Below are 24,693 nucleotides of genomic sequence, written 5' to 3' on the forward strand. Positions count from 1 at the left end.
GAGAGTTTGGCTGGGTATAGTCGCCTGGGCTGGCATTTGTGTTCTCTTAGTGTCTGTATAACATCTGTCCAGGCTCTTCTGGCTTTCATAGTCTCTGGTGAAAAATCTGGTGTAATTCTGATAGGCTTGCCTTTATATGTTACTTGACCTTTTTCCCTTACTGCTTTTATTAATCTATTTTTATTTAGTGCATTTGTTGTTCTGATTATTATGTGTCGGGAGGAATTTCTTTTCTGGTCCAGTCTATTTGGAGTTCTGTAGGCTTCTTGCATGTTTCATTGGCATCTCTTTCTTTAGGTTTGGGAAGTTTTCTTCTATTAATTTGTTGAAGATGTTTGCTGGCCCTTGTTTCTCATCTACTCCTATTATCCGTAGGTTTGGTCTTCTCATTTTGTCCTGAATTTTCTGGATGTTTTGAGTTAGGATATTTTTCGTATTTTCCATTTTCTTTGATTGTTATGTTCATGTTTTCTATGGATTCTTCTGCACCTGAGTGTCTCTCTTCCATCTCTTGTATTCTGTTGCTCACATCTATGGCTCCTGATTTCTTTCCTAGGATTTCTATCTCCAGATTTGTCTCCCTGTGGCTTTTCTTTATTGTTTCTACTTCTATTTTTAGATCTTGGATGATTTTTTTTCAATTCCTTCACCTGTTTTGTTGTGTTTTCCTGTAATTCTTTTGGGGATTTTTGTGTTTCCTCTTTAAGGACTTTTACATGTTTAGCAGTGTATTTCTTTTTTTTTTTTCCATTTTTATTAGGTATTTAGCTCATTTACATTTCCAATGCTATACCAAAAGTCCCCCATACCCACCCACCCCCACTCCCCTACCCCCCCCACTCCCCCTTTTTGGCCCTGGCGTTCCCCTGTTCTGGGGCATATAAAGTTTGTGTGTCCAATGGGCCTCTCTTTCCAGTGATGGCCGACTAGGCCATCTTTTGATACATATGCAGCTAGAGTCAAGAGCTCTGGGGTACTGGTTAGTTCATAATGTTGTTCCACCTATAGGGTTGCAGATCCCTTTAGCTCCTTGGGTACTTTCTCTAGCTCCTCCATTGGGAGCCCTGTGATCCATCCATTAGCTGACTGTGAGCATCCACTTCTGTGTTTGCTAGGCCCCGGCATAGTCTCACAAGAGACAGCTACATCTGGGTCCTTTCGATAAAATCTTGCTAGTGTATGCAATGGTATGCCCATGGTATTTCTTTAAGTGAGTTATTAATGTCCTTCTTAAAATCCTCTACCAGAATCATGAGATATGATTTTACATCCGAATCTTGCTGTTTTTGGTGTGTAGGGCTATCCAAGACTTGCTGGATGAAGGCACGAAGGTACCTTGTCCAAGAAGGTCTGTTGCTTCTGTGGCCTGTGTGCTCTCCTGCATGGACCTCCCTCAGATGGACCCCAGATAAAAAATGTCGATCACACCTGAATTCCAAGGGCTGGGCCCTTGCTGTAGGCAAGCCCTTCTTTTGTGGGGAAGGTACACAGAGGACTGAGGGTCAGCTCTTCCTACTGGCTGAGGATGAAGGCCCAAAATGATCCTGTCCAAGAAGCTCTGTTGCTTCTGAGGCCCGTGATCTCCTGTGCGGCCCCCTTCTGAGAGACCCCCTGAATAGAAAATCAAGATAAAAATTCTTAAGAAGAGTGCTCTCTAGTTCGCATTTGCATTTGCCTGACTTCCACATACTGGTCATAGAACCCCTTTGTTATAGAGCAGCTTTGTCATGGCACTAATCCTTGGCAACCCTGTCCACAGTGAGTCTTTGGTCAGATCATGTCTTGGTCACATGATGCCGATGTCAGTGTGAATGAATGTCTTCCTCTTTTTCCTTATATGTATATTATTTCCAAATCCTACCTGATTAGTCTTTATGTGCATCTGCACTCCAGAACGGGACGTCAGACAATCTGAGCTGCCATGTGGTTGCTGGAAATTTAACTTAGGACCTTTGGAAGAGCTCCTAACCACCAACTCATCTCTCCAGACCCATAAAGACACTATTTTTAAGGCCTTGTGAGTAGTATTGCCATTTCGTTTACTGTCTTATTTATCTACTCAGTTCTCACAAAAAGCTTACAGATTAAATAAAATAATCTCTATTTCAAAAATGAAAACAGCAGGACATGATCTCAGGTATTTCTGATATGAACATTCACACTTAATCAATAGGCACTTTTACATTACCATTGTTGATTTATTTGTAAAATACATACTTTGTATTCCATTGTAATATATTCTAATGAAAATTAATTGATACTTAATTTTATTTCTTTGCTCTCTAGAACTCTCCCACCTAAGTAAAAACCCTGAATGTCTTGTGAAACTGGTGCTTTTATGCCCAAGCAACGTCCAAGGCCCAGGAGTATTATTTGCTGTTATCATTTTTCCTTGCCTTAAAAGCCAGACAGTCATATTTTAGAAAATTTCTCTACCTAAAAGTCATCCCATTACATCTCACAGATGATCTCTTAAGGGCCTCAGCCGACTAGGCAGCACAGCATCCTTGGGGAGAAACTACATTTCCCAGAAGCCAGTTCGACCGTAGAGGAAGTCCTTTACGCAACAGGGGGCCTTGAGAAACCAAGGATGCTTGCTGCAGCAAGTGTCTGCAGAGAGCAGGCCAACCCATAAAGCTGCCTGAGTCCTTTCATGCGAAATGGCTCGGAGGCAGGACGAGGCGCGGGCCGGTGTGCCCCTGAGGGTTGAAGGCCCGCCGGACAAGGAGGTCCACCTCATTCTGTACCACTGGACGCACTCCTTCAGCTCTCAAAAGGTAACGGCCTGTAGTCAAGGGCTGCACTCGGTTTCAGCACCAGGACAGCTCCCCGGGCGTGCCTTGTGGGCCTCCAAGCGGCCGGACCCCGGGGGTGCATTCAGAACTGGGGTGCACTAAGTGCACCAGCGGAAATGAGATGATTCGGGAAGGCAGTGACTCAGGTACTGCCACTCAGGAAGCGCCACTAAGAAGCGTCGCGTTCCGCATTTGGCCTAGAGGTTTTGTCCTGGAAAGTGAGAGAAGGGGTTCCTTCCTGCAACCCCTTGATCTACTTTACTCCTAACCCCCAGAAAGAAGGAAGGAAAGAAAGAAAATAAGTAAATTATAGTTTTGAGACAGGGTCTCAAGGTGCAACCCTGCCCAAACAACCTGACCTGTAGACCAAGTTGGCTTGAATTCATGGGAACCTTTTTATCTCCACTCCTCTACTTTTGGGATTGCAGTCTTGGTTCACCATGACAGGCTCTTCCTTAAAAATAGATAGATAGATAGATAGATAGATAGATAGATAGATAGATAGATAAGGAAAGAAAGAAGTTAGGTGTTTAAACTCAGAGACAGAGTCCTTGTCTAGCAGGCCCAAGGTTTGGTAATGCCTAGCATTTAAGGGGTATGCGGTGTGGGGGCAAGACAAATTCATATAAAGGCACCACCTCTCACCAAGGGAATGAAAATGCTTTTATATTCCCAAATTTGCATTCTTTATCAAAGGTGCAAACATATATTTGTACTTAAGGTGGTTCTCTTTTGGATTCCCTAGAGCTGGAGTTACACGCCCTGTGAATCACCCAGGGTGGATGCAGGGGGTCAAGAGCAGTACATTTTTTCAAACCAGTGGTTCCCAGTCTTCCTAGTGCTTCAACCCTTTAATATACTTCCTCATGTTGTGGGGGAACACAACCATAAAATTATTTTCATTGCTATGCATAACTGTAAATTTGCTGCTGTTATGAATTGTAATGTAAATATCTAATATGTAGGACATTTGATATGTGCTTCCTGTGAAAGGTTCGATTGACCCTCAGGTTGAGAACCACTGCCTTAACTGCTATGCCAGCTCTTCAGTCCTGTACATCCGGGGAGAACACATAGTTTGGTTTAAGGCACAAAGATCACAGTGGTGATGAGGAAAGAACAACTGTAATGAAGACAAAATAATTTTCATCCCTGTTATTTTCTTCTGTAATGCTGTCAGTAAGCTGCCAGAATACTTATTTATTCCTTCTAGGAACAGACTTCGTGCAGTGAACTTGTAAAGTACTTCTGGCTCAGGAAGGCAGCTAGGGTTGTTTAGCTGTATCCAGGGAAGGTGAGAACAGCAGTAACCCCTGTGCACTCTTGCAGGTGCGCTTGGTAATTGCTGAAAAGGCACTGAAGTGCGAGGAACACGATGTAAGTCTGCCCCTGAGTGAGCACAATGAGCCTTGGTTTATGCGCTTGAACTCAGCTGGAGAAGTACCGGTCCTTGTCCACGGGGAGAACATAATCTGTGAGGCCACTCAGATCATTGATTATCTTGAGCAGACTTTCCTGGATGGTAATGCTAAGGCTATTTGTAATTTCTTGGTTTATTTTCAATGTAGACACCCCCATTCTCTCTCCCTCTTCCCCGCTTTCTCTCTCTCTATTTTATTATGCTGGTTTAGTGATTTAAAAACCTTTTCCATTTCCATAAGCACACAAATGTAGGCCAAAATTCAAATCAGCCAGTGCAAATGTTTGAAAGAATCTCAAGCGGAGTTGCAATGTTAATATCAAACTTTCAAATTCACTTGCACTTTCGTGGGGGCGATTTATTAGCTTTAAAGTAAGATTCATGATGTTGATTCTTAGTATATATTGTGTAAATCATTTTCATCTTAAAAATGAGTAAAAAGAAGAATCAATGCTAGAGAAGGACCATTTGTCATTTTCTTTGCCGTGTGCAAATGCTTCTTTCTGCTGATAGCCTCTTCAGGTCAGCTGCAGCTTGGTGACAGGGCCAGGTTGGCACAGTGGCAAGGCTGACCACTAGCAGAACTGAGAGTGGAGCCCATGGTTCCAGGCTTTCATTTTAATTCTCTGCCAGACATCGCTCTCCAAGTGATCCAGCTACTTCTCTTCTGCTGTGCTGGTGCTAACTGGATAGTTAAGCTCAGCATACAGCCCAAAATTAAGGGAGCCATGGAAGGAAATTAATGGGCCAAAGAGTGTCGAAGGTATCCAGGAGGAAAATGGATATTAGACCTCATGGGGGAAATAGACAAGGGACTTGCAGTCTTTTTATTTGGGAGGAGAGGTGCCATCATTCTTAATTTAATAACCCAGAATTCTGTCAGAAGTTTTAATTGAAGTTGGCCTTGACCTAAACCCAACGGTATAAAGAACTAGTTACTTTTCACTGCTACCTGATGTCCTTGTGTGTTTCCACGCTGGGGACTGTGCTGAAAATGGGGATACATTGACTTAATATACATTTTTTCAACCTTGAGCTTTTTGGAAATGGATAAGACTGTTATTAATATGCATTTCTTGGGAAAACATTAATAGGAACAAAGCAAAAATAGTTTTGTAAAAAATTATTTTAAATGACTAAAACTTAGATATTATTTAGATATTTTTATGTATTATATACAATATATGTTAGGTCTTATATAATCAGATACACTACCTATATAATATGTGAGAAACAATACTTAAACCTCTGGTACCATTGCTTGAACTAATACAGCTGTATTGTTATTCCAGGTCTTCCTTCACTTTTGCCTGTTCTCTTGCTTACCTCATAAGAAACAATGCTTTAGAGTAAATGTTAAATACAGTTGTTTTCTTAAAATTCCTTAGCATTTGCTTTTATTATAAGCTAAAATATATTCTGAGTTTTGCTAAGTTATATATAGCGAGCACAGCCAAAAGGGGTAAAATAGGTTTGTTGGTTTGTTTGCTTTTGAAGTAGAAATCAGTAGCTCAGGTTGTTCTCAGCTACTGTGTGGAAGTAACTTTTTTTTTTTTTTTTTTTGATGAGTTTATTGCTGAGATAAAGCACTGTAACTGAGTGACAGGATGGGAATGTGGGAATGACGAGCTTCAGTTCTGCTTGAGTGTCGCTAGGGGTGGAGCTGTCAGCTCTGACTACTGGCCAGATGCTGATGTTGATGATGTGTTATAACCACTGAGCTGGTGATGGAATTCCATTGTAAGGTAAAACAAATTCAACTAACTCTTACTCCTTGTTCTACATTCCCAGGAGAGTAGCTATTCAATTGGAGAAGATAAAAAGATTAAGACACCTATAATTTTAGGCAGATATGACAACCAGACCTGTTTTCAGGTCAAGGTAGAATTTACCTCAAGATATTGAGACTTAAAGAAGCAACAAACATACGCATTACAACAATCATAGTCCAGACAGCTAGCATCTACCATTAAGGACTCGGGGGAATAGGAAAAGAGCCAAACAATATATAACCAAATGTCATCTCATTGTTAAGAAACAGGACAGATAAACGACCAACCTTTGTCAAAGTGTGTTCCATCACCAGCATCACCAGCATCATTGTCACCATCTGAGAGACTGTTTACAATGCAGAGTTTTAGACCATATAGCAAAGCTGTTGGGTTATAATCTTGTCTTAGCAAGAACCCCAGGTGATTTATATGTGCTGCACAACTTTAGACTAATGCTATAAATTACTGTGTTATGCTCAAAGCATTGCAGCAAATTACTCTGTATGGCAAAGTTCTAGGATATACTGCCAACTTGGCTTCGTTTTCTCTTTCATTCTTTCCAATTGGAGAGCTACCTTCCTGGGAAGAGGAGGGAGTGAAATGCTAGCTGGTTGGACCTGCTTATCTCTGCAACTAATAACGTTGCCAAAGTTTAAAAAAAAATTATATTTTCAGTCTTTATGTCTGCCAGTAGAAGGAACTAACTTAAGTTTTACATTGTTGGAGAATGTTATAAATACCTTTAAAATGTGTGTAATGTGTGTAAGTCTTGTTCACTATATAATGGTCCAAATAGAACATTTGAGATTATAGAATATTCTTATGGAATGAAGAGACAGCTATGACTAGAGGATGGTAAGTAAAACACATCTGCAGATGAATTAATTATGACACTGAAGAACACTGATGAACAGAATTAATACATTAAGTTGGCCCTCCAGCTATAAACTCTTGTTTTACTTATTCATATTTGAATTACTTTTAAGTCACTGTGAGGTCAGAGACTACCTTATTAAAAGGTGTGCCCCTATGCTTTCTGAAAGTAGATACTCCAGAATAGATATTTAATAAATAATATTGAATGGATAAAATGAATGAATTATTGATGTATCTGCCACCCTGGATGGGGCTTTGTAGTGCTCTTTTACTTATTGGTTGATTGATGGATTGAAGTTGTAAGAGTCAACCCACAGCTGGCTTCATGTATGCTGGGCAAGTGATCTATCCCTAAGCTACTCTGCTAGCCCCCAGTGGTGGGTTTATAAAGCTTCTGTTTCCTGACTTGAGCTTAATATACAGATGAGTAAGGATATTAAAGAAATGGTACAGTGGCTGGAGAGATGGCTCAGTAGTTAGAGCCCTGGCTACTCTCCCAGAGGACCTAGGTCTAATTCTCAGCACCATTACGGAGGCTCACACCTGCCTGTAACTCCAGTTCCAGGGGATCAGTCATCCTCACACAGACATATATGTAGGTAAAATACCTGCATTTGAAATTAAAATGAAATGGTACCATATTTATGAATGTTGGAAAAGCTAGGATCATTAAAATGAAAACTGTCTTATGAAATGTTTCTTGTGGAATAAGAATAAACCAGAAAACCACGATGAAGTTTAACAAGGCTAATGTAACACATGAATTTTGTCTTTTTTTTTTTTTGTACTATAAACAATTGACAAGTGGGATTTTATTATTAAAAGTCTTCTGAATAGCAAGTAAGAAAATTAGCATACATCATGACCAAAACATATTTGCCCACTATATGTCTGGCAGAATATTCTTCCAGAATATATATTTTTATTTTTTTATAATTTTTTATAATCTTTTTTTATAGTCCAGATTTTATCCCCCTCCCGGTCCACTCTCTGACTTCCACATCCCATGCCTTTCTCCTGTCCTCTGCCCCACGTCTCCTTGAGGATGTACCCCTCCCCCACCCCGCCAGACCTTCCCACTTCCTAGGACCTCCAGTCTCTTGAGGGTTAGGTGCATCTTCCTCTGATTGAGTCCAGACCTGGCAGTCCTCAGGTGTATATGTGTTGGGAGCCTCATATCAGCTGGTGTATGCTGCCTGGTTGGTGGTCTAGTCTCTGAGAGATCTCAGTGGTCCAGGTTAGTTGATACAGCTGGTCCTCCTACAGGGTCGCCCTCCTCCTCAGCTTCTTCCAGCTTTTCCTTAATTCAACCACAAGAGTCAGCAGCTTCTGCTCATTGGTTGGGTGTAAATATCTGCACCTGATTCTTTCAGCTGTTTGGTCTTTCAGAGGGCAGTCCTGATAGGCCCCTTTTTCTGAGCATTCCATAGCCTCAGTAATAGCGGGCCCTCCCCTTTAGCTGGATCCCACTTTGGCCCTGATGCTGGACCTCCTTTTCCTCAGGCTCTGCTTCATTTTTGTCCCTGCAGTTCCTTCAGAGAGGAACAATTATGGGTCCGAGTTTTTGACTGTGAGCTGGCAACCCCATAATCCCTCACTTGATGCCCTGTCTTTCTGCTGGAAGTGGGCTCTACAAATTTCCTTTCCTCACTGTTAGGCATTTCATCTAAGGCCCCGCCCTCTGAGTCCTGAACATCTCTCACCTCCTAGGACTTTGGTACGTTCTGGTGCCCACCCCCCCACCCCCACCCCCCACCCCCCCACCCCCAACCTCCAACCTCCCTAGGTTGGCTGTTTCCACTCTTTCTGCTGACACTCAGGGCTTCAATCCTGTTCCACTACCCAATACCTGATCATGTTCCCCTCTTCTCCTCCCTGTCCATTTCCCACTTGGTTCCCTCCCTCCCTCTCTCTCCCATCCTGTGATTGCTTTCTTCTCCCTCCCAAGTGGGATTGAGGCGTCCTTACTTGGGATCTTTGGCTTGTTGACCTTTTTGAGTTCTGTGGATTGTATCCTGGGTGTTCTGTAGTTTTTTGGCTAATATCCCCATATTAGTGAGTACATACCAGGCATGTCCTTTTGGTTTTAAAAATTAGTTGCATTTAGAATGGATAAGTGACCTGATTGTTAGTAAGTTGCCAGGCTTGTGTAGTCTTTGGGTTGTTTTTAAAATTATTGGTTCTATCCAGACCAGAAAACTGAAGTGGTCTGCATTCTAAACTGTTCATACTATTTGCCATCTTGTCTTTCTAAAATGGTCTCTCCAGGAGTGTTAGGATGGTCATAAGTATGGTTTGATGAGGTGCATCATTATCCAATTATCCATAGTTATAATAAGAGCCCTGTATGTATAGTCATTTAACTAAAGACCAAAATGTTGTGAACTAGTGTCTGCTGTGAGTTGCTATCCTTTGTTAGCCAATCATTGAGAAGTATGCTAAAACAGCTCAATCATTTTGTATATCCATATTCATCTATTTGCATCCTGTGTTTTTGGGATATCTGTTAAATAGTTGGCACTTGTACAGAAGAAATTTGAATCAGAAAGCTTTTTAAGTCTAAATCCAAAATAATGATTATCTAAGTTGGATAATAGACTTCTCCTCCTTCCTTCCTTCCTTCTTTCCTTCCTTCCTTCCTCTTCCTTCCTTCCTTTCTTTCTTTCTTTCTTTCTTTCTTTCTTTCTTTCAATCTTTCTTTCCTCCTCCTTCTTCTTCTTCTTCTTCTTCTTCTTCTTCTTCTTCTTCTTCTTCTTCTTCTTCTTCTTCTTCTTCTTCCTCCTCCTCCTCCTCCTCCTCCTTCTTCTTCTTTTCTTCTTCTTCTTCTTCTTCTTCTTCTTCTTCTTCTTCTTCTTCTTCTTCTTCTTCTTCTTCTTCTTCTTCTTCTTCTTCTTCTTCTTCTTCTTCTTCTCCTCCTCCTCCTCCTCCTCCTCCTCCTCCTTCTTCTTCTTCTTTTCTTCTTTTCTTCTTCTTCTTCTTCTTCTTCTTCTTCTTCTTCTTCTTCTTCTTCTTCTTCTTCTTCTTCTTCTTCTTCTTCTTCTCTTCTTCTTCTTCTTCTTCTTCTTCTTCTTCTTCTTCTTCTTCTTCTTCTTCTTCTTCTTCTTCTTCTTCTTCTTCTTCTTCTTCTTCTTCTTCTTCTTCTTCTTCTTCTTCTTCTTCTTCTTCTTCTTCTTCTTTGTAGACTCATGGAGATATGTTTGATATTCCCAAGGGTAAGACTTTGGCTAAGGAAGAATTTAGAAGTTCTCCATTATAACTGTTCAGCAGAGGGTCAGCTGAGCACCCTCTGCACCCATTCTCTCAGGACCATTTAGCAGACATTTATTAGGTGCAAGTTCATGGGGTGTGCAGGTATAGTTCACAGACCTTAAATCATTAGAAACTTGTTGGTTTTGAAAGATACTTTCTATCTACAGTTGGACAAGAATACCTTGCCTCTCCTTAACATGTGCATATGCTGTTACTATTTAGTTTTGTAGAATGTTTTATGTCCATGATGCCTTTTTCAATCTGGCATATAATAAAGAAAATTATGTTAAAGCAACACATTAATTAAGCTAGGTGAGATGTGACAGTGAGCAAACACAGGAATGGGGGACAACACAAGGTAAATAAACACATCAATGAGGATGTCTAAATTCAACTATATATTGTGTTATCCTAAATTTGTCAGTAAAATTTAATAAAGGAAAAGTGGCATGAAATATGTAGAAAATGCTAGAATATATGCTTTTTATTACTGCCAAATAGCTCAGGGACAGCCTGGAGTCCTAGATGTTCTATGGTATTTTTATATTTGATGTATAACAGTTCTCAGAAAATCCTGTCTGGTGTCTTATGTCTATCATTTAAAATACTGTTAAAATATAGGATTTTGTTTGGAAATAAATTATTCTGGCACACTAAAAATAATATAGAAATATGGTTAGGAAATATAAGTTCATTTTTTAGACACAATTTCATCACTATACATTGAAACTTAACCATAACATTAAAAGAATATTAATTTTGAAGTCATTTTATCTTATTTAAAACATTTTATAAATTTATTCTATTATATATGTATCAGTATTTTAGGTACTTGAGATTTAATCCAGTACCTTGTAAATGATTAGCAAAATTTTTACTGAACCAACCCCCAGCTCCTATTTATTTTTCTTCAAGTCACTAAAGCTGGCTTGCATTATTGCAACCTTACTTCCAATGCTTTCACCCCTTTTATCACCGCTTTTAAAAACTCCCACACTTCCTTTCCTGACCCCATATGCTTTATATTATCCACACTGCTGACAGAGGGAGAATACCAATAAAATGTACTTTAAAAATATTTTTACAATGACACTCTATGGAAGAATTAGGAATAAAGTAAACTGATATTGGAGGGAGGATGTGTATAATTCAAGAGAAATTACCACTCATGTTTTTGTTTGGTTGCTTGAGTACTTGCTACTTAGCCCACACTGGCTGCTAAATGCTGGAATTGCAGGCATACACCACTTGGTGGACTCAATTGTCTTTTGAAGAACTTTTCAGAGGCAGTGAATGCTGCTGTGCTTTGCTCTTAAAGAAGGTGGTCTCTGTGACACCGGACAGGGCACCCATGAAATATCTGGGGAAAGGGAGCTAGTACAAGGACATGGGTGAAGTGGGTATCTTAGATTGTACCTGACAAAGTTCTTCAGCAGATAGTGACTACCAGTGGACCACTAGATAAGAGAAAATTATGTTCATGGCTTTAAGTGTTTGTTCTCCTTTGAAGAAGTCAGACTTAGCCAGATGGATCATACCCAGAAAACAAGTAAATGTTACTATTCTTCCTCTCATTCACTTTTCTGGGAAGGAAGTGGTATGTTCTTTTGGAGAAAGCTCTAGGGCTTGGCAGCAGAAAGCAGCTCTACCCAGGAGCCATAAACTTGTCATTTGGGAAGTGTTCAAAAATGTACTGTTTATGGTTATTAACCTGAGGCTCCTGGACTGCCAAGGCAATGCTTCTTAGTGGTTTTGGATTTCTTTGTCATAAAAACTATTGAGGACACTTGAGAGCTTTGGTTTATACGGGTCAATATTTACTGTTTAGAAGTGAATCAGAAAACTTTTAACATCCTAGAACACTCAAGTGTCTAAGGCTGTCACTTGTCACAGAGCCAGTGGGTTTTATGTTGCCCCTGGAAAGCTTGACTATAACTGGAGAGGTAACAAGAGTGAAAAGCCATTAGCATCACAGTGTTACTCTAAAAAGTCTAGAATTTGTTAATCTCCTCAATGTGCCTCTCGGAAATCTGTGGATCCTCAGGTCACACGTTGAGAACTCTGTGGATCTATAAGTGGAAGGAGAGTTGAGATCTTAGAAGGGTGTAAGAATTATCTTTAACCTTGCTTATTTCTAACAGGAGTCTGCCATTCTTTTATTACTAATAGAGATAACCCAAAGCAGTTAAGAGTGTGTTGACTTTGTTACCAATAGAAATCACAGATATGTCCCTAGCATAGTAAATTATTATTGATGTTTTGATACTTTTATGTTAGGGCAGTTATCAGATCTGCTGCTGGGTATTAGTACTGTGTTAGAGAAGTATATATGTTAGTATATTATAAATGAGTATTATTTTGTTAATATGTCTTAATAATCTCTGTAGTGCCATGTCTTTTATGCATCTAAGGACATTATTATTTTGGAACAAGCCCAGTGGCACATGCAAAGGCAAGAGGGCCTCAGTATTTCACAGCTTCTGGTTTATTGTACTCAGGAAACGGATTGGTTGGGGAACTGGAAATCCTGATGAGGTCCTGAAAAGTCTGTGTAAGGAGCTAACTAAGGTGTGTTGTGCTGAGAGGCTGGATGTGGTCTAGGCACATGGGGTTTGTAAGGAGGCATTGTAGTCCATGCTTGTTGTTATTCTAAGGCAGCCCTTAGCATTCTACTGTCTAGATGGGAAGCAGATATTTGTCTACTACTCTGAGGAATGATCACTGCTTTTTTTTTTTTTTTCTTAGAGAGTTGGAAATTGCTGTGTGGCTTAAAAAGCTTGTTTGTCTTGGTCTGGCATTAGACGATCTTGCTTAAAATGCTCTGTTAATGGCAACCAACTCTGAATTGTCAGTGTTTAAGAATGAATGCTCAGAGCATTCTGAATTAAATATAGAACATGAACCAAGAAATGAGTAAATAAAAAAAATCCTTCCTTGCACTAGTGGAAATGAGCTAGTTGGCATTTTCCAGAACATTTTAAGAGGCAGATTGGGAAATGATTCTGAAGGGACATAACCTTGCCTTTTGGGTTTCATTCTTCACTTTTTTCTTTGTGGGTACTCTTTGAAATATAAGTTCTTAGAAGATATGGTGGTGTAATAAGTAGAGTAGAGTATTAGTAGTGGTAAGGTTACATTTGTTTTGTTTTAAATAGAGGAGCTGTGAGATCCTGGGTTAACTTTCCAGTATCCATGTTCTAGTCTCTGTGTTAAGTACTACAGGGCTTTCAAGGGTAAGTATTCTAGAGTAATTCTCAACTTGGGGATGTGTTCACTTACTATAATTTATCATGTCCTGAGTATGTGTTGAATAATGATTAAACTTGAGGGGTCTAATGGAGCATGTTATGTGCTCCCAAATCACAAAGGTTTTACAATCTAGATTTTCACCAGCAAGTGAAGATTTAGGCAGAATGAATTTGCCAGGCTTAAATTGCTAGAAATCTAGGGAAAGTGAAATGGGTTTTTGAGCAAAAGCCTTTCCTACTTTATATAGATTGTTATTTCATGGTCATTTAGTAACAGTGGGGCCACTGGTGGTATTGGTTGACACTTAGAAAAGAATGGCTCTTGATTGTCTTCTCATAATAAATACTAGCTCTCCTATACTTTACAACCTACACTATAGTTTCTCATCCCCCAAAACATTCATGAAGTGAAAAGATGCAACTATGTACAAAGTGACAGGCCTATAGCAGAGCACAGTTAGTGTTTTATGGCATGTACAGGAAGACACAACTGAGACAGTTGGGTATAGGAGGTGAGGGCATGTTTCATGAGGAAGTGATGGACCTGAGGGTTGGACTTGAGGGTTGAGCAGGAATTTACAAGGTGGAAAAATGAGAGGATGCTGGCAGGTCATGGTTTGGATTCTGATCTGGAACTTAAATCTAATTCAAAAGTTGAATGTCTGGGCTGGAAAGACTTCATTTTGTGAATGTGCAACTATAATGAGATGTTAATAAGGCATTTAGATATTATGTCTTATTTGTAGCTGTCCTCCAATTTTGTATTTATATTTTCTATGTGTGTTTTAGAAAGAACACCCAGGTTAATGCCCGATGAAGGAAGCATGTATTACCCACGGGTGCAGCATTACCGAGAGCTTCTTGACTCCTTGCCAATGGATGCTTACACACATGGCTGCATTTTGCATCCTGAGCTCACTGTGGATTCCATGATCCCCGCTTATGCAACCACAAGGATTCGCAGTATGTAAAAATCGCAAAAGTCAGGGACTGATTCTTCTTGAAGTTTTGTATAATTTTTGAGACTTGCTATATCTTCTGGTTACTGAGGGAAATGGGTCAATAGGATTGTTGAGTTTGCTTCACGGACATGCATGGGACTGCATCAATTCAATAACCTGTCAGGTTAATCTGTTCCTGAGAAGTTTAACTAGATATATATTGTCTATCAGGTCTAATTTGTCAGCTTGTAGTCTTGAGGCCAAACTTGAATAAAAATTAGGAAGGTAATTGATAGAAAGGCTGAGAACATGATAGGTTCTCAAAAAGATGAACTGAGAATCTGAATGGCTGACACCTTCTTGGATGTATGGGTAACTTGGTTCTCATATTGCATGAAGGGAGGAAGCTGGCTGAGAGGATGTGTAGCCATCACCTCTGTGTTCAATGATTGGGAATTTTCTGAGATTGAGTTGTGACATCCAGCTTCTTCCCTACTTCCTGTCCCGAGGGTAGGTGGCATCAGTGTATGAGATGTGGAGCAGGGGAGAGTGTGTTTTGCAGCATGGTTGGCTGTAGCTAGGAAGGACAGAGGAGGCACTGGTCACACTCAGGAGTCTTTGGAGACACTCAATCCCAAGTCTTCTAAACACAGAAACCATAGCTTTTTCTTACATGGCGTATTACATTGTTGGCTCTATTACTTTTTCCTTGTTCCTTTTGGATACTTTTTCTTTTTCTTTTTCCATATCTTCTCTCCTCCCTTTCTCCTTCTCTCTCCTCTCTATGCCCCTCTCTCCTGCTCACCCCTGCCCTCTCTCCTGCTCACCCCTGCCCTCTCTCCTCTCCTCTCCCCTGCCCTCTGCCTAGCACTCTGTGTCCTTATATTCTTTTCTCTTCTCTTCCTAAGTATTTATAATGTGATTTGAAATACAAACTGACTACAACCTTATTACCTATGGTTAACATTATTTTAAACAAGGTCTTCTCTTCCTTTCATCAGAGAAAGTGGAGAGTCATGGGAGTGTAAGGCAGTCCAACAGCATAGAGCACACAGGTGCCACACCTTGCTAGAGCTGCTCACAACAGCTTCTCACGAAGTCCTTAGACTGTGTGCTAAGTATTTTCTCAATACATTTTGAATGGGGAAACTGATGCAGCTAAAGTATGCCCAAGGTATCAGCAGGCCACCAGTCCCAGAACTCACATTCTCAGCCAGGGTATATCCCCACTTCTCCTTATGTCTGTGCCATGAGGGGGAGAATGTCGTTTTCATTTCAAAATGTTTTTATTATCAGGCCAGATTGGTAACACAGAGTCTGAACTAAAGAAACTTGCTGAAGAAAACCCTGACTTACAAGAGGCATACATTGCCAAACAGAAGCGACTTAAGGTAAGTGCTTGGCTTGCTATACTTCACACCACTTATTCTTTCTGAAAAAGAAGAATGCTATTTCTAGCACATCTTTGTACTATTGTAGATCATTGGTGCATGTGGCTCCTGTGGCCTGTGCTCTACTTTTAGAAATAGTCAGCAGCATATGAGCCAGGAGGATCACTGAGTTCCAGGCCACCCTGAGCTACAAAGTGAGATACAGTCTCAAGTACTCTCAAACAAAAACAAACTTTCAAGCAAAAAAAAAAAAAATGTTTTTTTTCTTTATTATGTTTGATAGTCAGACCCATTGATAACTATCTGATAAGGAGCTATTGAATATGGAAGGTGATTCATCTAAGTTTTGGCTAATATAATGTAGGAGTCTCTCAGCAGGCAGCCTGCCACTCTAAGACCTCCATGTCTTGGATGACTTGTTCTGTTCATCTTAAGGAACATCGATAATCACCAGTCTTTCACCTCTGTTGGTTCTTTGCCCATACCCAGAAAGCACATGGAAGATTTTTTTCTGTATTGTGCGTGTACCAAGCAGCACTCATGCTCTCCCTCAGCTTCCTGCGTTCCTTTTATCCTCTCTTAGATAGATGGGCTCTGAGTGCGTCCTCCATAGTTGTTCTCCTTACCTTCCACAATCACATTTAGACTTCTCTTATATTCTTTCTTTCCCCTTCTGGTATGTGCATGTGTGTGTATGTGTATGTGCGTGTATGTGCATGTGTGTGTGTGTGTGTGTGTGTGTGTGTGTGTGTGTGCACATGTTTCTGTATGTAAAGCCAAAGGGTGACAATAGGTGTTCCTCACGACCATCTCCCCTTATTTTTGAGACAACATCGTTTATTGACTTGTATTTCACTGATTTGGCTAGGCTTGCTGAGTTCTAGGGATCTGTCTGTCTCTGCCTCCTCAATTTGGTGTTAAAAATGTGTTCTGCCACTCCTAGCCTTTAAAAAACAGTTCTGGTTCTTGAACTCTGGTCATCATGCTTTCAAGATAAACATTTTACAGACTGAGCAAATTCTCTCCAATACCTGCTTTTTTTTTTGATGTTCTCATTGGACACCTAAGGTGTCTCAAATCCTATTCTTTGGTTGAAGGCTAGAGGAGAATCTTTGTGTTTTCCCCGTTGTTTGTCTCTACTGGTTAACAGGCCTTCCAGGAGTGACAGTAAGTACTGGGTCTGCCGCTGAGCTGATCTCACAGCTGGACTATTTCCTCATTTCACTTTAGCTCTTCAAAGTTATTTTCTATCTCCTCATTAAAAAAAAAAAAAAAAAAAAAAAAAAAACTACATAAAGTGAACAGGTTTTAATTCTAAAAGTATGCATGTATATATATGTATGTAAAATCTATTTTATGTATTATAGTTTTCCTGTTGTTGTTAATACCATAAACAGCTTCTTTTTGGAATGTTAAATAGTCAAAGCTGCTTGATCATGACAATGTCAAATACTTGAAGAAAATTCTTGATGAGTTGGAGAAGGTCTTGGATCAGGTGGAAACTGAATTACAAAGAAGAAATGAGGAAACTCCAGGTAGGTTCTTATTGGCTTTCTTTTTCATGAAACATGAAGGGCATTTGTAGGAACATTTTCAGACCCCTCTAACCATGTTCTTTAATATGCTTCTGGGGTTGTTTCAATTCAGAGACAATTTTAAATATGCTATTTCATTCAGGAGAACTCTGGAATCTAGTTATAATCTAGTTTGTATCTATGAGAAATGTGACTCAAGAAATGTTTTCTGTACATTTTCAATAATGTCTGTCTGGGAGATGTGACCTTAACCAGCTTCACAAATTTTTAGAGTGGTTTGGTTGAATAATCCAGATAATTTCTTGTATGTCCTCTCTGTTTTTTTCATCAGTTAGGGAAATAGCTTGCCTCTAAAGTGTAAGGTGGGAGCAAGTGGCAGCAAGTGAGTATAGTGGGCTCCAGAACATCATCTATAGGTTGCATCTGGGAGCCTCAGCAATCAGCCATTTTTCATGGGGATTATTTGTGCATTTTGACTGAAGACAGTGTTGCCTGAAACTTCTTTCATCACAGGGGCACAGCTGGGTTTGTCAGTTCTCATCTGTCATCCTAGTACTTGTAAGGTTGAGGCAGGGGCATTGCCAGCAGTTCAAGAACTTTCAGAGATAGAGAGTAAGCCCTTATCTTAAGAAAAAAAAAATCTTAAATGAAATAAAAAGAAAGAATGACTGCTTTCTACTTTAAAGAAATGTAGCTATTGTTCTGTTCCATGAGGGTTAATTGGTTTCAGCAGCAACTGAAGATTCCATACTTCATGGATTGTCAGGTCCTTTTTGTAAAATGATTTGGTATTAAGATAACCTCCTGTGTACTTGAAGTCATTCTTGATTACTTTTAATACATAGTATAATGTGAAGAGCATGCAAATCGCTCTTATGGTGTATTGTATAAATGATAATGATAAGAAACAAAGGGACGTTTGTGGCTGACAAATGTCAAACACCTGTGAGTTTGGGATAACTCTGCATGACTGTGATGGTCAAGATGTCATGTGATTATCTTTTCCCTTAGGTCTCAGACTGCAAATGGGAGCTGTAGTCTGTCTGTATCATGCTTGCCCCTAATTCTCATTCCTTTTCTCTGATTAGAGGAGGGCAACCAGCCTTGGCTCTGTGGAGAATCCTTTACACTGGCAGATGTCTCACTGGCTGTCACATTGCATCGGCTGAAGTTCCTGGGGTTTGCAAGACGAAACTGGGGACATGGAAAGAGACCGAACTTGGAAACCTATTATGAGCGTGTCTTGAAGAGAAAAACATTTAACAAGGTTTTAGGACATGTCAACAATATATTAATCTCTGCGGTGCTGCCAACAGCATTCCGGGTGGCCAAAAAAAGGGCCCCAAAAGTTCTTGGCAGCACCCTTGTGGTTGGTTTGCTTGTAGGAATGGGATATTTTGCATTTATGCTTTTCAGAAGGAGACTTGGCAGCATGATATTAGCACTTAGACCCAGACCAAATTATTTCTAGGTTTGTTGGGATCTGTGGTAGCAGCACACGGAATCACTCCACTAGACCCTCATCCACTTGTCCAGACCCAGTGAAGATTTAGCCTTGGCAATTAGTAGAGAGCATACTTTATATAATTCACGGGGAGCTCATGTGGGAGAAGGAGCTAATGATATGTTTTTTTCTTCTTTCTCTCTGTCTCTTTCTCTTTCTTCCTTTCTTTTTTTGTAGACAACATGACTTACTTCTAATCTATCCCTAAAGGCCAGTATAACTGCTGACAGATTGGGGGGAGGGAACCTTTGATGGAGATTGTTAGTTCATGTATGTTCTCAGGTATTTTTTGAGAGGTTGTAATTAGGAGCAGACAGTAATAACAACCCATGATTGCTCATAGTGCCTCACCTGAGAGTGACTGCAGGTCTGGGTGTTGAACAGTTATAGGATTCCTCTGGGACTCAGAGGCATCTTTGTTATACTAGACAGAGTTCAGACACAAACAAGACATTGTACTGATTCATCTTTCACTAGCAGCTTTAGGCATAAGTAAAGGAGAAAATGAGAAAGGGGAGAAAGAAAATGAGAGAATGAAGTACATCCAGAACAGAGCAGTAGATGCTAACCTCCAGTGGCCTTCATTGCTGCCCATGGTTGCCTCTCTCTTTGGGGAATTTCACATATACCTACTTGTGGTCATGTACCCTCCTTAACTCAGAACTTTTAGGGAGGAGAGGGCTGGGAAGTTAGTGGGGATAGTATACTGGGGAGAAACCTATGCACTGCATAGAAAACACTTCATTTGACCTTAATTATGAGTTACACTTGTTAATTTAATAAGATTAAGTTATTATGCACTTGAATGAGATGCCCATTGAAACATATGTCTAGCACTTTTATGAATGTCTAAAAGGATAGTAGGGTAGTCTTCATGGCTCCCATGGCCACGTGAGGTGCTCATCCTGTATATGATTGTCTTCAGTCCTGGGAACCTTGGCCTCGACAGCCCTATTTATGCATACAAGTAATATATAGATGAATGTCTCAAGTAAATATGGCTTATGGATGGTAGTGGATAATTTGATGAGAACTAAATATGCTTAGTTTTATTTGGAGAGACTAGTACATTCATGCACAAACTGTTGGCCAGGCTTTGTATTTGTTTATGATTATTGACAGAGCTTTACATTAAAGAAAAAAGTAAAAGCTAGCATTAGATATTGACAGCTAATTTGGGAAAGGTAAAATATATAGCTAGCTAGATGTCCACCCATACTCATCCATGTGTGTTTAAATATTTGGGGGATATATCAGTCCATATGGAAGAGACGGTTCATGGATGACCTAGGAATAGCCATCAGACTATAATGCATGATTTTTGCTCAGGACAAGCCTCCTATTAAAGCAGGGAGGCAGTTTTCCTGGAGCTGGCTGTCAAAGCCTTAGGAGAAGCTTCAAGAATCTGATGGGAAGCTTGTCCACAGACTGTGAGTAAAGAGAAAGTCTGCTTGGATGACCTCAGGTGAACTATGCACATGGCCAAAAAATGTACTGACGTTTATTAATAGGAAAATGTCACAACCAGCAAGCAATGGCTTTCTGATGATAAAAACAATTCTATAATTCCTTTTTGATTCTATTATTCCATTTCATAAGCTAGATGTACTTAAAAAAAGAACCCATATGAGCAGGATGTGTCCTGTTTGTAAAAAACAAGCAAAACAGCAACATCAAAACAAAAAACCCTAACACCCCCATGTGAACTCAGATCTATGATGAGGAAATGCACGCAGCTTTTGTGCCATCTTCCTCTGCCCATCAATGTGTCATGCAGAGTGTCTGAATCTGCTTATTGCTAGGACATTGCTGTCATTGTATTTATACAACAGTCATAAAATTAACTGACTAGTGATTCAGAATTTCTTACAATGTTCTGATAGAAATAAAAAGTGAGGCACAAAGAAGTAACAATGGGAATTTTGTAAAAAAAAAAAAAAATCTACAAAAGGTACTTATTTACTTGTGAAAGGATTGTTAAAGAGTGAATTTTCTTTCAGTATATGTTATGATGGAGTCAGAAAATCACCAGGAAATTATGATTTTCATCTGTAATTTATTTGGAGGTAGATGTGTGCCAGTGTTCAAGGCGAGGCATCCAAGCCTCTTCAATGTTTTATAGGTAGGTATTCTTGACATTAGTGCTTTAAAAATATTTGTCTAGTGATAAAACCCTGACCACTAGATGTCGCTGTTCACCCAGTAGTCTAAGACTGTTCCATTTGGTTTGGCATGTGTGAGAGGTTTCAAGTGACGATAAAACATTAATGACCTTAGTTTCTGAGGGAATCTTCATTAAGATTAGCCACCTGTGAAAAAGTTTGGGACAAATGTAGTATTGATTTCTTATGCGTTGCGAGTGATGTCAGCACCGTATGATAAGGAGGTGCACAGCCACTGTTAGCCAGAGAGGCACTTTAATGCATCTTCTTTTTAGGATCATGGTAACTGGTCAATATGCTTCTCATGTGAAAAAAAAAAGTATAAATGCCACAGCTAGAAAATGCCCAAGGCATTAACAGGTTATGTTGCCTATTTCTTAACATACATGCACACTATTTTATTGGTACTGCCATTATATGCCTTTTGATTCTCAAGACTGGTGAACTGCTTGCTCGTTTTAGTAATCATTGCTATTGATATCAAAGTTGTAATGTATTGTTGATTGTCATGGGAAATTAAAGATATTATTCTGATGGTAAGATCAATAAAAATAATTTGAAAATAAATGTTTTCTGGGTCACAAAGGGCTACTTTAAAAATCTTTTTAAAATGACATATTTTCACTTAAAAATAAAAGCGTCAGGACTGGAGTTGCTTAGTGGTGGAATCCTCATCAACATATAGAAGGCTTGGGTTTAATCCTGGTATTGAAAAAGAAAGAAAATGAAAACAATTAGAGGTAATAGAGGAAAGTCAGCAGTGCAGTTCTGAAGACAGATAGTTGTGTCATGCTTTCCTTGTAAGTCACTGAGTCAACTGAAATACACACTCTATGGCTACACTGAGTGGCAGCCTAAAGAGGAATGTTGATGTTAGTTATTAGAGCAGGGCACTTGAATCACATCCGGGATGAGCATCGAGTGGGAGGTTCTATGGATTGCTCTCAGGATAATTTATGTTTTTGACACAGCCACGTCTCTTCCTTTAATTGGGTATGGATTATGAACATAGAAACTACCACATGCATTTCCAGTATCAGTAAGCCTAGCTATTGTTCTACATAGCAACTAGAAACTGAGTACTATTTTAATGTTATCCTGACACAAGCTAAGTAAGCAGAAGTCTCCTTGCCCTTATCTTCCTTGAGTTCACCAAGCAAAAGTCAATACCCATGGAAAGCCAAGGAAATATGAAACTCATGTTGGAGAAAAAAAAGTCACCAATGGAAAAACACAAAAGGAAATTTAATACAACAGAATTAGTGTTAGACTTAAATTGCATATTATTTATATCAAATGTTGGCTCATTTGTTTTGTTTTCTGTACCAACATCAGAATATTTTGCTTCCCAAATGCTGCCAGCTAGTTTGCTGTTTTAGAAGGTAAGGCAGTGGAGTCTAAGGCAATTAAACAAAGTCAAAAGAGTACAAGGATAGTGGTTTGTTTACTTATTTGTTACATTATGAAAATGAAGCAAGATGGAGAGGAAGAACTCACTGGAGGGTGAGCACACCCACGAAAGCTGAAGCATGGGTTCTAAGGATGGAGGACCAAAGAACTGGTGAGATGATAGAGGGAAAGAAGTAGAGCAGACTCCCTGGTCAACACATCAAAGCCATGCCAGTTTGGAGACAATACACATGTGATGGGCAATGGTCTACTCCTGTGCAAGTAGAGGGGTCATCTTAACTATAGATGCCTTGTCAGAACCTAAGCATTGGGCTGGAGAGATGACTCAGTGGTTAAGAGCACTGACTGCTCTTGTGAAGGTGCTGAGTTCAATTCCCAGCAACCACATGATGGCTCACAAACATTTGTAATAAGATCTGATGCCCTTTTCTGGGGTGTCTGAAGACAGCTACAGTGTACTTACATATAATAATAGATAAATCTTTAAAAAAAAAAAAAGAACCTAAGCATTGGCTTCTTAACAGGAGCATTGCAGTGTTGTTAAGCCCACACAGTGCAGACATATGCACGAAAATGTGAAGTTGTAAGTGAAATATAATGTAAACTGTTGGGTTCCATGCTAAGAGAAAAGCCATGTGTATACTTCAATCCCCAGTCAAGTCATTTTGAGTATGTGAAGAGGTAGCCAGTGTGTATTTGTATAGTTTTATATGAGATTAAATTATATTTTGAATTTAACAATTTGGCAGTCAATAGTTACCCATACAGTCATCAAACTATCACTATGTTAATAAGCATATGACATTTGTGGGCATTTTACATTTGCTGATTTTGTCCATAAAACAAAACTTTCATTAAGACAATTAAAAGCAGAAGAACCTGCATTATAAAAATGGCTTCAAAGTCTGTCCCTGTTGACATACTTCCTCCAGCAATGCCACCTCTGAAACCTACCCAAACAGTGTCACCAACAGGGAACCAGGCACCTGACAATAGGAGGACATCTTCCTGAAACCACTGCAGGGATCAAATGCAGGCTATCATGCTTGCCAGGCAGGCATGTTGCTGACTGGACTATCCTTTGCCCCCATTACACTCTCTATCTCCCATATTCTTTATGATTTCATCTTAGTATCCATTTTCTAGTTCCATGACCTACAATCACATGTACAAAAGTCACACACCTCAATTTTAAATTTAGATTTTTCAACTCTGACTTATTTTACAATTTCCAATTGCACATATAAAAATTTTTAATTCATAGTAATATTTTTTCTTCAAAGCACACTCAAGGCCCATATATAGTCATTTATGTTTTCTTCATATTTCCAGTTAGTAATTAAGGCTCTACATGCATTTTTCAGAAGACAGAATAAGGTACCTCCAAAAGTATTTCCTAAGACCAATGTAACTGATGTCAAAACTTAGAAAAATAAATAAGAGAAGAAATCAGATCTTAAATAGCTTTCATGAACATTTTTTTGTGGTTTAGGACTGATAGAAATTTAAACACATTATGTGAGAGGGACAATGAGCTTGCATATTCAAATCCAGGGATAATCCACTAGTGTCTCAGAACTCTGAATCTGTTCTGTAAGTCTGTCAACACCATTTTAGCAAATTGCTGATGATGGTGAAAATTTGTGCTTGTCAGGGGGACTGAATTGACTAGCCACTCCCTTGAGACTGACCTGACCACGGGACTCCAGGGCATTTCTACAGGTGTAGCTTCTGGATTTCCTAAGGGCACCTGTTGGGTCCACAGAAAAGCTCTAAGACTAGACAATATCCAAAATGAAAAAAATTAAGGCCAGTCCTAGCACATGAGACAGAAAATATTTGAATACAGTGTCCAGTGTCCTAGTTAGGGTTACTGTTGCTGCAATGAAACAGCATGACCAAAGAAACTTGGGCAGGAAAGGGTTTATTCAGCTTACACCTCCATGTCACAGTTAATCATCAAAGGAAGTCAGGGCAGGAACTCAAGCAGGGCAGAAATCTGGAGTCAAGAGCTGATGCCAAGACCATGGAGGGGTGATGTTTGCTGTTTTGCTCCTCATGGCTTTATCAGACTGTTTGTTGTGGAACCCAGGACCACCAGGCAACAGATAGTACCACCCACAGTGAGCCAGGCCCTCTGCCATCAATCACTAATTAATACCCTCCCAGCACGCCTACAGTCTGATCTTCAGGAAGCATTTTCTTAATTAAGGCTCCCTCTCAGATGACTTTCACTTGTGTCAAGTTGCCATAAAACCATCCAGATCATACAGGAACATTCCTTGCAGGAAGGGCACACTGCATGCTTTCTTGGGTCCAAAGTAATGTCTACAGGGGAGGGTTGAGAAGTTCAGCGGTGTCTATTCCATTAGGTTAGGCTCAACTTTGGA

At 39.7% G+C, this 24,693-nt stretch overlaps 1 protein-coding gene across 1 annotated transcript; it reads left to right on the forward strand.

Moving 5' to 3' along the window:
• The first annotated feature begins 2,561 nt into the window (after window positions 1-2,561).
• Window positions 2,562-21,460, forward strand: Gdap1 (ganglioside-induced differentiation-associated-protein 1). Its single transcript, NM_010267.3, has 6 exons — window positions 2,562-2,777; window positions 4,125-4,317; window positions 14,150-14,323; window positions 15,598-15,692; window positions 17,113-17,227; window positions 18,316-21,460. The coding sequence occupies exons 1-6, from the start codon at window positions 2,661-2,663 to the stop codon at window positions 18,696-18,698; spliced, it is 1,077 nt and encodes a 358-aa protein (NP_034397.1). The 5' UTR covers window positions 2,562-2,660; the 3' UTR covers window positions 18,699-21,460.
• The last annotated feature ends 3,233 nt before the right edge of the window (window positions 21,461-24,693 follow it).

The sequence above is a fragment of the Mus musculus genome, chromosome 1 (assembly GCF_000001635.26).
Source record: "Mus musculus strain C57BL/6J chromosome 1, GRCm38.p6 C57BL/6J".
NCBI classification, from domain to species: domain Eukaryota; kingdom Metazoa; phylum Chordata; class Mammalia; order Rodentia; family Muridae; genus Mus; species Mus musculus.